This window comes from Mycetomoellerius zeteki, unplaced genomic scaffold (assembly GCF_001594055.1).
Source record: "Mycetomoellerius zeteki isolate Tzet28-1 unplaced genomic scaffold, Tzet1.0 scaffold228, whole genome shotgun sequence".
NCBI lineage: Eukaryota > Metazoa > Arthropoda > Insecta > Hymenoptera > Formicidae > Mycetomoellerius > Mycetomoellerius zeteki.
Genome location: NW_017257203.1, coordinates 2,142,233 through 2,156,544, shown reverse-complemented (window position 1 = coordinate 2,156,544; position 14,312 = coordinate 2,142,233). Strand labels below are relative to the sequence as shown.

Genomic DNA, 14,312 nt, shown 5'->3' with positions numbered 1-14,312 from the left:
TATAATTTAAGCATATTGAGAGAGATAGAGAGAAACAAAAGCATTTATTTCTATTAAAAAAAAAATAGACTAGAAAGAATATACAAAAATATACAAAATTTGACAAAATTAATACAATATAAATAATATATAAACAGAGAGAGAGAGAGAGAGAGAGAGAGAGAGAGAGAGAGAGAGAGAAAGCCACATTTGTATCTTTTATTATTTTGATATTAATTGCTCTACTTAACATACATTTGATAAAAATTGTAACAACATCGGTTATTGTAATTATAATCAATATTCTTTTCTATCGGATTTTAGAAATGGATATTCTGTCTATGAATTTTAAATTCTCTTTGTCAGAAAATTTAGGACAATTTAAAGAAATCTTATTTCTTCTTTCACTCTTCTAAAGCATTAAAGTTTATTGCAATATTACTGACTTGGAGCACACTGGCACCAATGCTGGCGTTCTCGGCGATGGTGGCGAAGTACTGCCTAGGATCGAACACGGGTGAGTTGTCGTTTTCATCGAGCACCATGACGGAGAGAGTGGTCGATGATGATCTCGGCGGGTCGCCACGATCTTTGGCGATGATCTCCAGAGTGTAGTTAGATCTTTGCTCACGGTCTAACGATCCGGAGACACGCAGCGACCCATCCGATAGGCCGAGGGTAAACGGTAGATTACTGTCGTCCTTCAATGTATACTCGACGTAACCGTTTCGACCCTCATCCCGATCGGATGTTTTTATTATTGTTATTACCGTATTGATTGGTGCGTTCTCAGATATTGTTAATTCTCTGGACGATGTGAATTGCGGTGACATGTCATTCACGTCCAGCAACACCACCGTCACCTATGTCGTTTGAATGAAGAATAACGTGTATTGTTTCAAAACAGAAAAAAGAGAAATTATCAACACGATTTTCACCGTACATAATCGTAACTTTAATGCCAGAGATTTTTATTGGATGTCATTAAATTTAAATATATCAAGAGAATGCTTTAGCTTTCTAATATTTTTAATAAATGCTAAACTATACTCAAGAATTTTTAAAATTTTCTCATTTATATAAAAACATCATAGAAAGGTTCTTCAGATTTTTCAGGATTCACCAACCTGTACTGTAGAAGACAACGGCCGCGCTGGCGGTAATGGACTATCAGTAGCACTCAGCACCAGGTTGTAGATTGGTTTCCGCTCGCGATCGAGAGCCCGGCGTGTAAAGAGAGTACCGTTGTGAGCCATCCCAAAGTCACCGTCCTCGTCGCCGCCAGCGACGGCGTAGACGACTCTACCATTGTCGCCAGAATCTAGATCCTGGGCTGTCACGGTGAGCACGGGTGTGCCGATAGTCGCGTTCTCCATAATGTCGGCCGCGTGCGGTCCGGCTTCGAAGATTGGCGCGTTGTCATTTAAATCGACAACGTTACAATACACCGTCACGGTGGACGATAACACGGGAACACCACCATCCGTAGCTTCAACGACGAGGATGTAGTGCTGTACCTATATATAACGCAAAGTAAAATAGCCAAACAAGATTTAATTATATGATTTAATTGTACGAAGAACATAATATTGCATCCCTTTAAGAAAAGTGTGACACAAGTAATAAATATAAAATTGTTCAAGAAAAAGAAAGTTAGGTATTTAAAAATTAATTATTTAGAACAGTATTGCAAGTTTTAAATTTACAAAATAAATGTTAATTTTATTTTATGATATTATAGATTCTTAAAAACTACCCTTTTGATTGATCCGTTATATATGTCAGGCAAACTATAAAAGATCAATTTATATTTATTTTATAGATTTAATAATAATAATGCTTATACATATAAATTAGTGAGTTAAATTTATTTTTATTAATAATTATTAATAGATACTAACTTGATTTAAAAACACATTATAGTAATCCTAAAATGACGACAACGTCCAAACTTTATTCGAGCAATTTTAAAAGATAATTCTTTTTTTTTTTAATAGAAGTATTGGACAGCGTTCAGTACAAAGAAATTGCAAAAGAATTAACTACCATCTTTGTAACTTTCTCTGTAATAGATCCTTAAGAACCGTATTTAATTGTTTTGCAAAAACTATAATGTTAATTCGGCACCATGCTATTTCTTTGTTTCCGATGTGTTTCGCATACGCGTGTATATGAACGTATTGCATGGCTCTGTAATGATGTTGGCGTGTATCTAAAAGGGCATTACGTTAATGAAGGGTTCTATAAGCTACCCTTATCCCGTACCTCTCGCTTACGCTTTTCTTCTTTCGTTTTCTTCTCGATAGAAACTGCATCAACACGCATCCGCTCTATCATAAAGCGCAAACAGTGGCGTAGCCAATGGCACAAAAATAAGCATCAATCATATTATTGCATTGATATTAATGTCGCTATTGACGACTAACGTAAAAACATCAACATATATTTTATGAGAGATAAAACTAGATGAAGATTTAAGAGAACAGAAATGTTAACAGATAAAAAATATCGACATAAACCTACAAAATGAACAATTAAATCACGCATATACATTAAAGGAGTAGAGAAATTTAGGATTATTCATTTTATACGATAAATTGTTAAGAATTAATATTTTATATATATATATATATACGTGTACTACACTTTTATATGTACACAGAAAGAACAGTGTTTTGCTGAAGTATCTAAAAATTTAGCTACACATATTTAGATCTGAAAATAATTTTGTTTGAACCATCAAAATAATTATATAGGGCGCTAAAACTGTTCGCTAAAATGTTAATCCACTATTATTTCTGTTCTCTTGAATCTTCATTTAATTTTATGTTTTATAAAATATATATCGACATTCTATGTTAGTCGAATAATATATGCACATACGAATATATTATATGCAATAATATATGATTGATACTTATTTCTGCATGCCAATCATTAGCATATATATAAGTATTAATTTTGAAATGTGAAAACATACCTGACGAAAGAAAAGATTGCAAATATTTTTGCATATAGGCAAAGAGCTATTGTTTTTCTTTGACTAATAAATAAATGCTTAATAACTAATAACGTTTTTATCTGAAGAATGATACTTCTCCTTGAATCGGAAAAGAATAATTATTCAATAGTCTCTTGCATGTTCGCAACTATTCTCCCTCCTTAGTATTCTATTTGAAAGATTGCATTGCAAGTTTCCCCATTTTGTAAAATTTTAAAATTTTGGTTACGCTACTGGCCACAGTTTATGAAGTGTTTCCGAAAGTATAGCTAAGTATGGCTTGTCTCCAAAATGTAGCACAGGAGAGACCGCCATTAAAGACTGTTCATCGATCTGTCTGACTGTTATAGCGTTAAACCCTAAATTCTAGCGTTGCTCACCGCTACGGATAATATAATAGGTGAGCTCAGATCCTTGAATGTAGAGGCGTGTTCATGGTTATAATCGCTGCCCGCGGCATTCGACGTGTTTTAATGTTACACGCGTGCGTATTTCAGTTCTAAGAGACTGATCTGAACGGAACTTCATCTCGGCGAGTCGCCGTTAACCCCATCTCATCCAACGACTGTTATGATGGACATATCTATAGCGATATGTAAACATATGGCATCAGAATCATCCGGCATTATCGTTCCAGTTCATGAGCATGCTCTGGGTTATGACTGCGATCATTTAATAGCGTATTTTTACGTGGAATAATAAATAGAGAACGGACAAGTCATGGTTATATATGTAGAAAGAGAATCGCTGAGAAATCAAAGAACAAGTTGAAGTCTTTTGATGTCGAAAGACTGACTTCATTTGAGTTACTATTTTGTTCATGATTCGCCATCGAAAAATTCCATACGAAACTATTCATAATTGCGAAGATATTCAAGCAAAATTCAAATTTTTTTATATGTCTATGATGTCAAGATAAAAGTTTGAACGCTAAAATTAACACATCGTAAAATTTTTTACAAACTATTTATAATCACGAGAGAATGCGGTTCATAAAAAATTCAAATTTTTCTGTTAATAAATAAGGACCAATTCGAAAGAATTGAAATCTCGAGGTGATCGTCATCTGATTCACTCATAATTCATCGATAACTTCATTTGCGTTACTATTTCGCTCATGGTCCGCCAAAGCTGACCCGTCGAAAAATTCCATGTGGATTCATGAACTATTCATAATCGTGGAGAAATTCATGTAAAATTCAAATTTTTCTGTCAAGTATAAATAAGGACTTCAATACTCCCGACAAAGAGTAAGATCAACGTGATGCTACAAATACTTTGAAGCATTCTTGAGTGATCAATTAGTAAAATTCCGTCTTTTGATTTCTTCTGATTAGTCAATCAAATGTTTCAAAGTATTTGTAATAAGACATTGACCGCATCTAGGATCAGAATAGCGATGATCATCGCCATTGATGACTTCATTTGACAGAGTACTTTATTGGACGTGACAACGTATGGACTCGTTCCAGTATACCAACCTGCTCGTAGTCGAGACTCGCGGTGAGTGTGAACACGCCGGTGCTTGGATTCAATGAGAATACATCGTTTGCCCAGTCGGAGATGAGCACATAGCTCAAATGGCTGTTGGGCCCCTCGGCGTCGGCGTCGGTCGCGACAACCTGACCAACGCGACTGCCTCTTGGCACGTTCTCCGGAACATCAAACGAATAGGCCGTGCTCTGGAAGGTCGGCGCATTGTCGTTGGTGTCGGTGACCTGCGAATAGTTTTTGAGATTCTCTATTAGCACAGTATAATGATGTAAGGCGCGGCATATTACAATTACGTTTGCACAAAAGAACTGTTTTGCTAGAGTATATTTGCTAAAATATATTTAGTTAGATACTTTTATTTAGCTAGTATGAAAAAATTAAGAGTTTTGTTCTATTAATTGGAATTCTGGTTAAAAATAGAGATCAGAATTTTCTGGTTCGTTCATTTTCAACCAGAAATTTTCTTCAATATATAGATCTAAAAGTAATTTTGTTGGACCATCAAGATAATTATGTAAACCGTTAAAACTTGCTAGAATTTCAAAGTTTTTTGCAACATTGCTCATTATTTTTTAGTTATATAATTATTTTGATGATTCAACAAAATCATCCTTTTCACTAGCATCTTTACACTGTCTATATACATAAAAAAAATATTTGTAGGAAAAAATGTACCTATCTATGTATAGGCACTGATAAAACTGAAGGTATCGATATTTTTATCTACAATTTTCTTTAAATTTTTTAATATAAAAGATATAATTTTTTTAAAATATTAAGTAATAAAGTAATAAAGTAATAAAGTAATAAAGAATATCCTGTTTAAATTTATGTATATAAAATTTAAATAATTTTTAAATTTTATAATATTAGATATAATATTAGATGTTACCCTCTTTTCATGCACGTTCGACGAAAACCCTTTATCTAGTATTTAAATACCATTCTAAGGGTTAGGTGTTCACTTCCCTTCCAAGAATTTCTCCGCGAGAGCTTTTTTTCTTCAAAGCCGTTTCAAAGGACACAGTGAGTTGCTTTCATTACGCACGTCCCCGCGCACCTTTCATCCCTCGCATTTAATAAAAGCGGCAGAAAAGATTTTACAACGCGCACCTCTCGTGTCCCGCGCGGCTCTTAATAGACCCGGAAGCCCGGTACGCGCGATCTTAAAATAAACACTCGGAGAATAAAATCGGCTCGAATGGCGCGCACTCGACGTCATTCTTGGATAAACACCGTCGCCACCGGAAATATTCACGCCGCGCTGTGCTCACTTCATTCGCCTTCGAATTATTGTGCTACCTCGCTCCCTTGTACAGTAGTCCCGGCGCGAGAAAACATTCTCAGGGCCCGCAGGCTATTTATCCATGTAACAATGCGCTCATTGTGATCGATCGTCGTGCAGCGGTGAAATGCGCGATGGAAAAAGATGGCCCTCTCTCGATGGAGGGCGAGAATAAATAACGCTGATAAACACCATTTTCATCACGTGTTACGCTCTTTTTCACCACTTTTTACTATATATTTTTATGAAAAAATGCACACATCATACAACACGCACATACACACATAAATTTCTCTGTAATAATTCTACAATCATCAATTCAACAATCTATTATTTTTTTTTTAATGTATAACGTTACATAAATTTTTTACAAAGCTACTACTTGTTGAATAATAATCAAGAAGAATACTAATTAAGATCTTTAAAATATACAAGTATAAAAAGAATACTATTATAGAATACCCGATGCAATGTATTTGACAGAACATCGAGAGAGATAATTTTACAAATGATTTAATATAATCCAGTCCTTTCGTTATTTCACATGATTTCTGCCCGACTCCATGATGCCATCAGTTTATATTTTTTTATCGCTTGAAAAAACTTCATAAAATCAAAAACGAACGGTAGAATTTAAATTTTTTCCGCGAATTTACATTTTTCACGCATTTGTCAAACTAAAAGAAGTAGCGACTTCTCTCTCTTTCTCATTTCCTTTTACTCTCGCTTCCCGAAAACATGTAATAACTTAACAACAAATAATACATTAATCTCGTACACATGTAAATTATCAATCAGATATGTAAATTACATTACTTCTGCGTGGCGGCTGTGTTTGCGGCTACTAATGAGCGCCGAATCTAAGATGATTTAATATAGAGGAAGGTCACCGATACCGACATACCACTTTGTTTTTAGACAATATTTCTTAAACAAAAGGTAAAAATACAACTTGCAATAATTAAGTTTTTCGTAAGTTATGCAAAAATGAGCGTCTGACAAAATGGACTCCAAAACTGACATAGTAGACAACATAAAATGCCAACATTCCTATTCTATAAATAAAGATATATTCTATTCTGTAAAGAAAACTAATTTATGAAATTATAAACATTTAAAATGACATAATATTATCAATAATACAGTCACTATTATTTTAATTACGCAATTTGCAAAAGAACACCGTAAGAATTTATTTCTTCTCGGATTCATAGAATTCGTTTTTAGCTGATTTGGTATAGAAATAAGCCACAAATATATGAAAATTATGAGTTTGTATTTCTTTAATTAGCTAAACAGATCACGTTTTTATTAGTATTGATAAGGTGCAAAGGTTAGTTTCTAAGAAATAAGGAAATGTCGCTTTAGGAGATCTATGTCAGTATCGGTGATCTTCCTCTATATCTTAGTAAATCGAATCTTAATTAAATGATGAGATTTTCGTATGTTATCTCTTGCTGTCATGCTAAACTAAAAGATTTGAGGAATATCTATAATTCGACGGCGATAGTGAAATATGATTTTAAAAGTAATAACTATTCCGTTTTAATTAACTGATACTCTCCGTCGCAATAGAGATTCAGTAAAAAGCATATATTATTAAAAGTTTGCATTTTAAGTTTAAACTTGGAAACAAACGAATCCATCTATGTATTACTATTAAAAATATGGATTAATATTGTATTTAATTTTGAATTACAAATATTATACGCTATTCCTTCATGCCAATAAAAAGAGAGAGAGAGAGACCTCAAAATTAACAAAAAATAGTTAATAAAAATAAGATATTATCAAGGATTCTATCAAAAAGCTTCAAATGACAGCGAGTTTATTCTCATATCAGATTACTTTTTTCATAGTTATTTATTTTAATTAATATTCATAATAAATGCATATTTCATAAATAAAATATTTGCTATAATAGTTTAAATTAAACTTTCTTTTTAGTGTGCAAATAGATCAACTATTTAAATCGTTATTAACGTTTTGCGTATAGAAAATTAATGTGATTCTAAGATAATATTAGATTAATACGTCTTCCTAGACGTAAAGCGTGCTCAAAACATTTCCAAGTTTTCCACGGGGACATGCGGTGCGGTAGAATGAAGTGGGCACGGTTTGATTAAGGAGGGCTTGGAGACGTTTGCAAAAAGTGATGGTGTCCCGAGACGACAGTGGATGACGAGGAGCCAGCGAGAAGGAGGGAGAAGACGAAGAAAAAGAGACGGGTTGGAAGAGAGGTTGGGCAAGAGACGCTTTGAGTCCCGGTGAAGGACCGAGGGATGACAGGGGGTACCAGACGGGGTCCAGATTCCGCGACCGAAGCATGTATGTATATAGTTCATACGCGACAATATACGCTCTTGCCAATGTTGTTTAAATACGTGTGCATGTATGGGGGTGTAATTATATATACTTATATTTGTAATAAAAAAGTGGATTACTATTTATAACGCATGGAAATTGCACAGAAAACGCAATCAGTCTTGTTTCTTTCGGACATGATAAATGTCATACTAACAATCTTAGGCCGGTGGTATTCATAATCGAGTTTTATATTTAGGACTGTCTTAAGTACAGTCTTAATACATCATGAACCGATCAAAGAGCTGTATTAGCACTTTAAAACGTTACTTAAGACGATCTTAAAATAAGAATCGATTATGGATAGTGATCTTAATTTGATTACGATAATATTCGAATGTGTAAAGAAAAAATAATAAACTTTACACATTAAATCTCAAATGTCGATCAACCTTGCGAAGTCTCATTGAATAAACAATGATACGATAACCAAATGTATTTTTAACGAATGTTGAACTGATTATTTCTATTTAATTGGTTTATGATTAAAAACAAACTAGAATTTAAATCAAAAGTAAAAAAAGCACGTAAGAGTTTATAGATACGGAAATTAGTGCGCAAGATTAATATATATAAAAAAATATAATACATAGAATATTGCATTATATTCACAAAAGAGACTTGCATCTTCTTAAATCAGTCAATTATATTCAATTTATAAATAAATGTGACACACATAATTATATATAATACAATTATATACAATATAATATTATATAATTATATATTATATCATAATATTGTCACCTTAGCGTTCAGTTCATAAATATGACAAAATGACAGGTAAAAAACATAAGAGAACATTTCAGAAAATTAGTCTCTTCAAACTCCACTCTTAAATTATTTCTCAAATAATTGTACTTCCGGAATAAGGAAATATTCTAATTTAGTATATGCATGTTATTCCAACATTATTTCATTTTATCATATTTTGATTCTTCCTCGATTTCAAGCGAAAACGATTTGACGAGAAGAGGAAAAACAGGAGGAAGAATAGAAGAGAGTGAAGTAGAAAAGAAGAAGAGGTTGTCTAAGGGATCCAGGAAGGTCGATCGAGGAAGAAATAGTTAAGGTTAGCCAGAGGAGAACACAGGATAGGAACGAAGAGAGGGAACAAGATAGGACAAGAGAACCAGATATAAGAGGCCAGAAGGGGCAAATTCCGCAACGCTTAACCAATACAGAGCAGTCCGCTTTCATGGAGCCCCGAAACTGTCGAGCTATGACCGGATCTGACATTCGTCTTTTCTCTCTCTTTTTTTTCTTCTCCCTTCTACCTTTAAAATAGTCGACGCGAGCACGGGGCGACTGTTAGTAAAGCGAAGTCTTTAAAAGAATTTCAGCCATTACCCATCATAAGGATAATTTTTGTGATTGTTTCCGACGAGGTCCCGGCGCGGCCGGCCCGGTGCCGGTGGTCGGGGTCCCTCTTTAGGCTTCGTTAGACGACCGGATCCCGAGCCAACTCTCGTTTTTTATCACCACGAATCGTTTCGACCGAACCGAGTAATGAATTATAAGGCGGGACGCGCGATATACTCCGCGCGTCACCAAGCACGCCTCGCAATAGCACGCGCCTAGGGATCACGGGAAGTGCTGAATGAATATGTCGGTACTTTCAACCGATTTGATTTAAGTATTGCTAATGCTACAAAAAAAAAAGTAAGAGATAACCTTTTTCAATAAAATATAATTTTAAAATACATATATTTTTTATTTTAGAATGTACTTTCTAGAACCTTTGGAGTGTAATCTAATTCTAAAGAGTGTCAAAGAATGATAACTGAACCAGTGTTGAAAAAGAGTGTCTTAATTGTCAATTTTTAAAAGTAAGATTTCACTCTTTAGAATTAGATTCCACTCTAAAGATTTTAGAGAGTATTAGATTAATGAGAAATTAATTTCTTTTCTATATTTATAACATCATATTAAAAATATACAAATATTTTATATCAATATATCATATATTGACTCAATGTTTTCACGAGCGGTATAACATATATTAAATATATGATAGTAGGCGTCAAAAGAACATTTAGAGACTAAATTTACGTAATCTCATTGATTAGAAATTTTGATTGAAATCTCGAGATTTTTTTACGATAGTTACACTATTCGTCATACTTCTCTTTCTCTCTATCTGTCTACATTTATCTCGCACTGGTATTCTAACGCAATCGATTCATACAAGAGTCAATTTTTCTCGCGGCATTTCACAATCACGCAGAAACGAATTCGATCTTTCTCACTCAGAGGAACGGGTGTGCCATTGTTGCATGCACGTGCAGAGTGAGTGTGTGCGAGCAATCCGCTTGGCGGGTCGCCAGGCAATCGTAGATTTATCTTCCGAGTGATGCCTGCGCGGGTACGCAATAGCGCAACATTGTTCTGCTCGAGATCGCTCGTTACGATAGACAGCGCTGACTTATGCGTACGGCATTATAACCGTACACCCCGACTTTTCTCGCCCCGCCGGCGTTTTCGCCTGATTACCGGCCATTAATTGAAAAATATCAGATCCGTCCGCGACCCTTTACCCACGCCCTGTGAAACAACCTAGCATGTAGCGTGAAGCTTGCACGACTAATTTTTAAGTTACATCAAATCTTATCATCAGTTTATCGGCATCCCTATATTTTTCTCACATCACGAAAAAACCAATTTATTTTTGTATCCTATTCTAAAAAAAAAAAAGAAATTCTTTTTCGTAAACAAGCATATTATTCTTGAATTAAATTCATAAATTTTCGATGAAAATATCTGTTTAAGTTAAACATCTAATTTTAAAACAAAAGAAAATATATCTACACTATTAGATAGAAATTTCTTCTCCTAGACTGGGTAAATTTTACACTACACCGTATCGTGTTGTCTGGCTCGATTCCGTTAGAGATTGATTGCCTTTAAATTGACCAGTAATTGGTCTCGCAGTAATAACGATATCCCGTATAAGTACACTCATAAATTAATTCATCGCTGTAGTTACATAGCCTCTATCTCTCTCTCCCTCTCTCTCTCTTTCTTTCGATCCTTCATCCTGCAGGACGATTCGTTATTCGCGCAACGATCCTTCGAGCAAGGAGAAATTAGCCAACGTCGCCGAGTTCGTTTGTTGGTACGACGACCGAATTCCATCACGAGTACCGGGTTATTATTTAACTACGAAGAAAATCGTTGATATGAAGCAATAGGTTACAGTTATAGTAGGAAGTTGTCGACGACCTTTCGGCACGGGGACGTGTCTAATGCATTATCGACTTGACCCTTCGCTCGCACTGAGCATTCCAATACTTGGGAACAATCGTCTGTTCTTCGTACTGGTGAATTACAGTTCGATTCTTCTCTCCTACCACCGGCCACAAATGCCATTTTCGATAGTTTAAGATGCGTTTAGAAAGAATGACTATTTCATATAAGTATTACGCTGATTTAATTACTTTACTTTATAGCGAAAAAAAATGTGAGAATCATAAAATATATAAGACATTATCGATACTGTCACTCGTATATGAACGGAGAAAAAAATCTGGCGAACTATATTAAAATTAAGATGTCTAGTAAATTTTATCAACTATAATATAGACAAAGATTCTTGTTAAGAATATTTGTTATCTCCAATCTCAATCGCTGAAAATTTATTAGCTCTGCAAATTATTCCGTCATTACAATTCCATCATCAAAGCAGCGACGAGTCCAGCAACGAATATATTTACTATTCGCCTTCAATAACAAATTAAATTTGCTAATATTTTTATTGTAAAAGAAAATAACAATTTCTTTAATATAATTAAAATATAATTGGTTGTCTGCGTCTTTCACAGTAATATTATAACATAGTTGTGGTCCAACTTTACAACGTAATGTTGTAAAGAGGAATATATATTTTTTACGTAATTTATTTTCTCCGTATAGGAAATGTATCTCTTAACGCGCCACGTCGCTCAAGTCTCGCACTCTCACCTGTATATGAAGCACGATGTCCCGGTGTTGCAGACCATCGTCGGCGCGCACCTTGAGCACGTATCTCTCCTTCGTCTCCCTGTCGAGAGACTCGGCGAGGCTGAGCTGGCCGGTGGTCGGATGCAGTTTAAATTGGCCCTGCGTCTCATCGTTGTCCGCGGACTCGCCGCGATCGCCGGGACGACGATGATTCGGCACCAGGGTGTAAGTCAGAGTACCGATGGTATCCGGATCGTGGGCCTCGAGAACCGTGATGACGGTATTGGGCGGCGCTTCTTCGGAGATATTAAATTTCCACGGGCCTGGGCCCCACGTTGGTGCCACGTCGTTCTTGTCCAGCACCGTCACGCGTACCTGCCGCAAGAAAAAGGTATGACGATTAGAAGTGGCTCGCTGAGGTCATCGGTCATTCCGGTCAGATCGGATCCAGTCGGATTGAGTCGTCAATGACTCGACGGTACCGACGGTATTGTCAGATGGAGAGGAATGTTCGGGAAACGTTACGATAGGAAAGTCTCGTAGTTTCAATCAAAATAATCTGGATCGCACCCGCAAGATCGGTTATCTCGGTCATCGTAAAAATTCCCGGTTGCTTATGTAATTAAAAACTTTTGGCGCAACTTTTATTACAGCAAAAAATAAAAAAGTAATTAATTTCTCCTTGTGATAATTCCTATCGCAGACATATTAAAACAGATAGATACTATAGATTCATAATTTTTAGTTGCGTTAAGTCACATAAAATAAAAAGTTTAGAATAATATATATATATATATATATTAATTAGAAATTATTATATATAATTATAATTTATTGCATTTAATTAATTGTTATGTTTCATTGTCACTACAAAAATATCATAATTTATTGTTTATATATAATAATATTATTTTTTTAATGCTTGTAATTTTCACAGTCTAACAATAAATGTCATTTGCTTATCATTTTTGGGTTAAGAACACATAGTAATGTGTGACGAAAAAGAAATTCAAAGCTGAGTACATTTTCAAGGCAAGATTTATGTAGGTAACAACTACATATACAGATCGAGCACAAGAGAAAAATGTATGAACTTAATTTTGAAATACGTCGAGAGCCATATATTCGATACAAGAATTTGCGACGATTTGGCTAACGCCAGAGACGTAATTATGTGTAAAGCCGAAGGGAACATACGAAGGCCGTTGCGGAGTCGAAGTCACGGTATGCATGCGAAGACTCGTGAGAAAGTTAGTTTTTCGATCCCGCTCGTGCATGTCTCATTTCATTAAATTCTCAGTCACGTCAGCAGCTCCGAGGTTTATGCGACTACCAGCAGCCAGTATATCGAAAACGGCGAGAGGAACGGTAAACTATTGGAAAAGCATAATACAGGAATAACAGTACTGAAGTGATAAATCAATTGCTGTGTGTATTTAATCGCACTAAACTATCCTATGTACGAATCATATCTATTCTTCTTATGTATCATTCGCATTTGTACAGAGATTTAAATACATCAACGAAGAGAGTTACTTATAATTTTCGATATAAAAAAATATATATGCAAGTATAACGATATAAAAAATATGTATGCAAGTATAATTATATATATTTGATAACTAAAATATATAAAAATTTTATTTATAAATATGCAATATGTAAGTATATAAATATAAATTATATACACGTAATATAACTTTATTTATATAGTTACATAAATGTAATTATATATATTTTAAAATATAATTGTAGTTTTATATATATACAGGGTGTTTCCAAATTAAATCGCAAAACTTCGGGAGCGTGTAGAGGAGTAAAAAACTAAGAAAAAAAGTCCTATAGACATATGCTCGTTTTTGCTCCGTTTCAGAGAAATCGAAAAAAAATGTTTACATTTCTTGCCATATCTAGCACCGACATATTTGATTACATTTTCCACTTTCTGTTATGAATTTGTCAGTCGCTCTTTGAAAGCCTTTAACAGTAGATGAATTTTGTCTTTTGCAATATGCCGCGTACGTATTCTAATAGTGAATATGCTGATATGGTTTTTGTATACGGTTTCTGCAACGGTAATGCTTTAAAGGCGGTGCGAGAATATGCACGACGATTTCCAAACAGAAGAGTGCCAAACCGAAGAGTGTTTATGTTGACATTTAATAGATTGCGAGAGACTGGATCATTTTCAATTCGACAAGAAAACAACCGATTTCAAGCAGCGTTACGAAGAGATTTGCAGGCAGGGAA

At 34.7% G+C, this 14,312-nt stretch overlaps 1 protein-coding gene across 1 annotated transcript in view; it reads right to left on the bottom strand.

The window, feature by feature from the left end:
* Positions 1–14,312, bottom strand: part of ft (cadherin-related tumor suppressor fat) — a 108,955-nt gene that overhangs the window by 18,755 nt on the left and 75,888 nt on the right. The window contains 4 exon segments of the mRNA XM_018448972.1: positions 426–995; positions 1,158–1,496; positions 4,462–4,698; positions 12,084–12,437. Coding sequence (XP_018304474.1) covers positions 426–995; positions 1,158–1,496; positions 4,462–4,698; positions 12,084–12,437 — 1,500 coding nt within the window.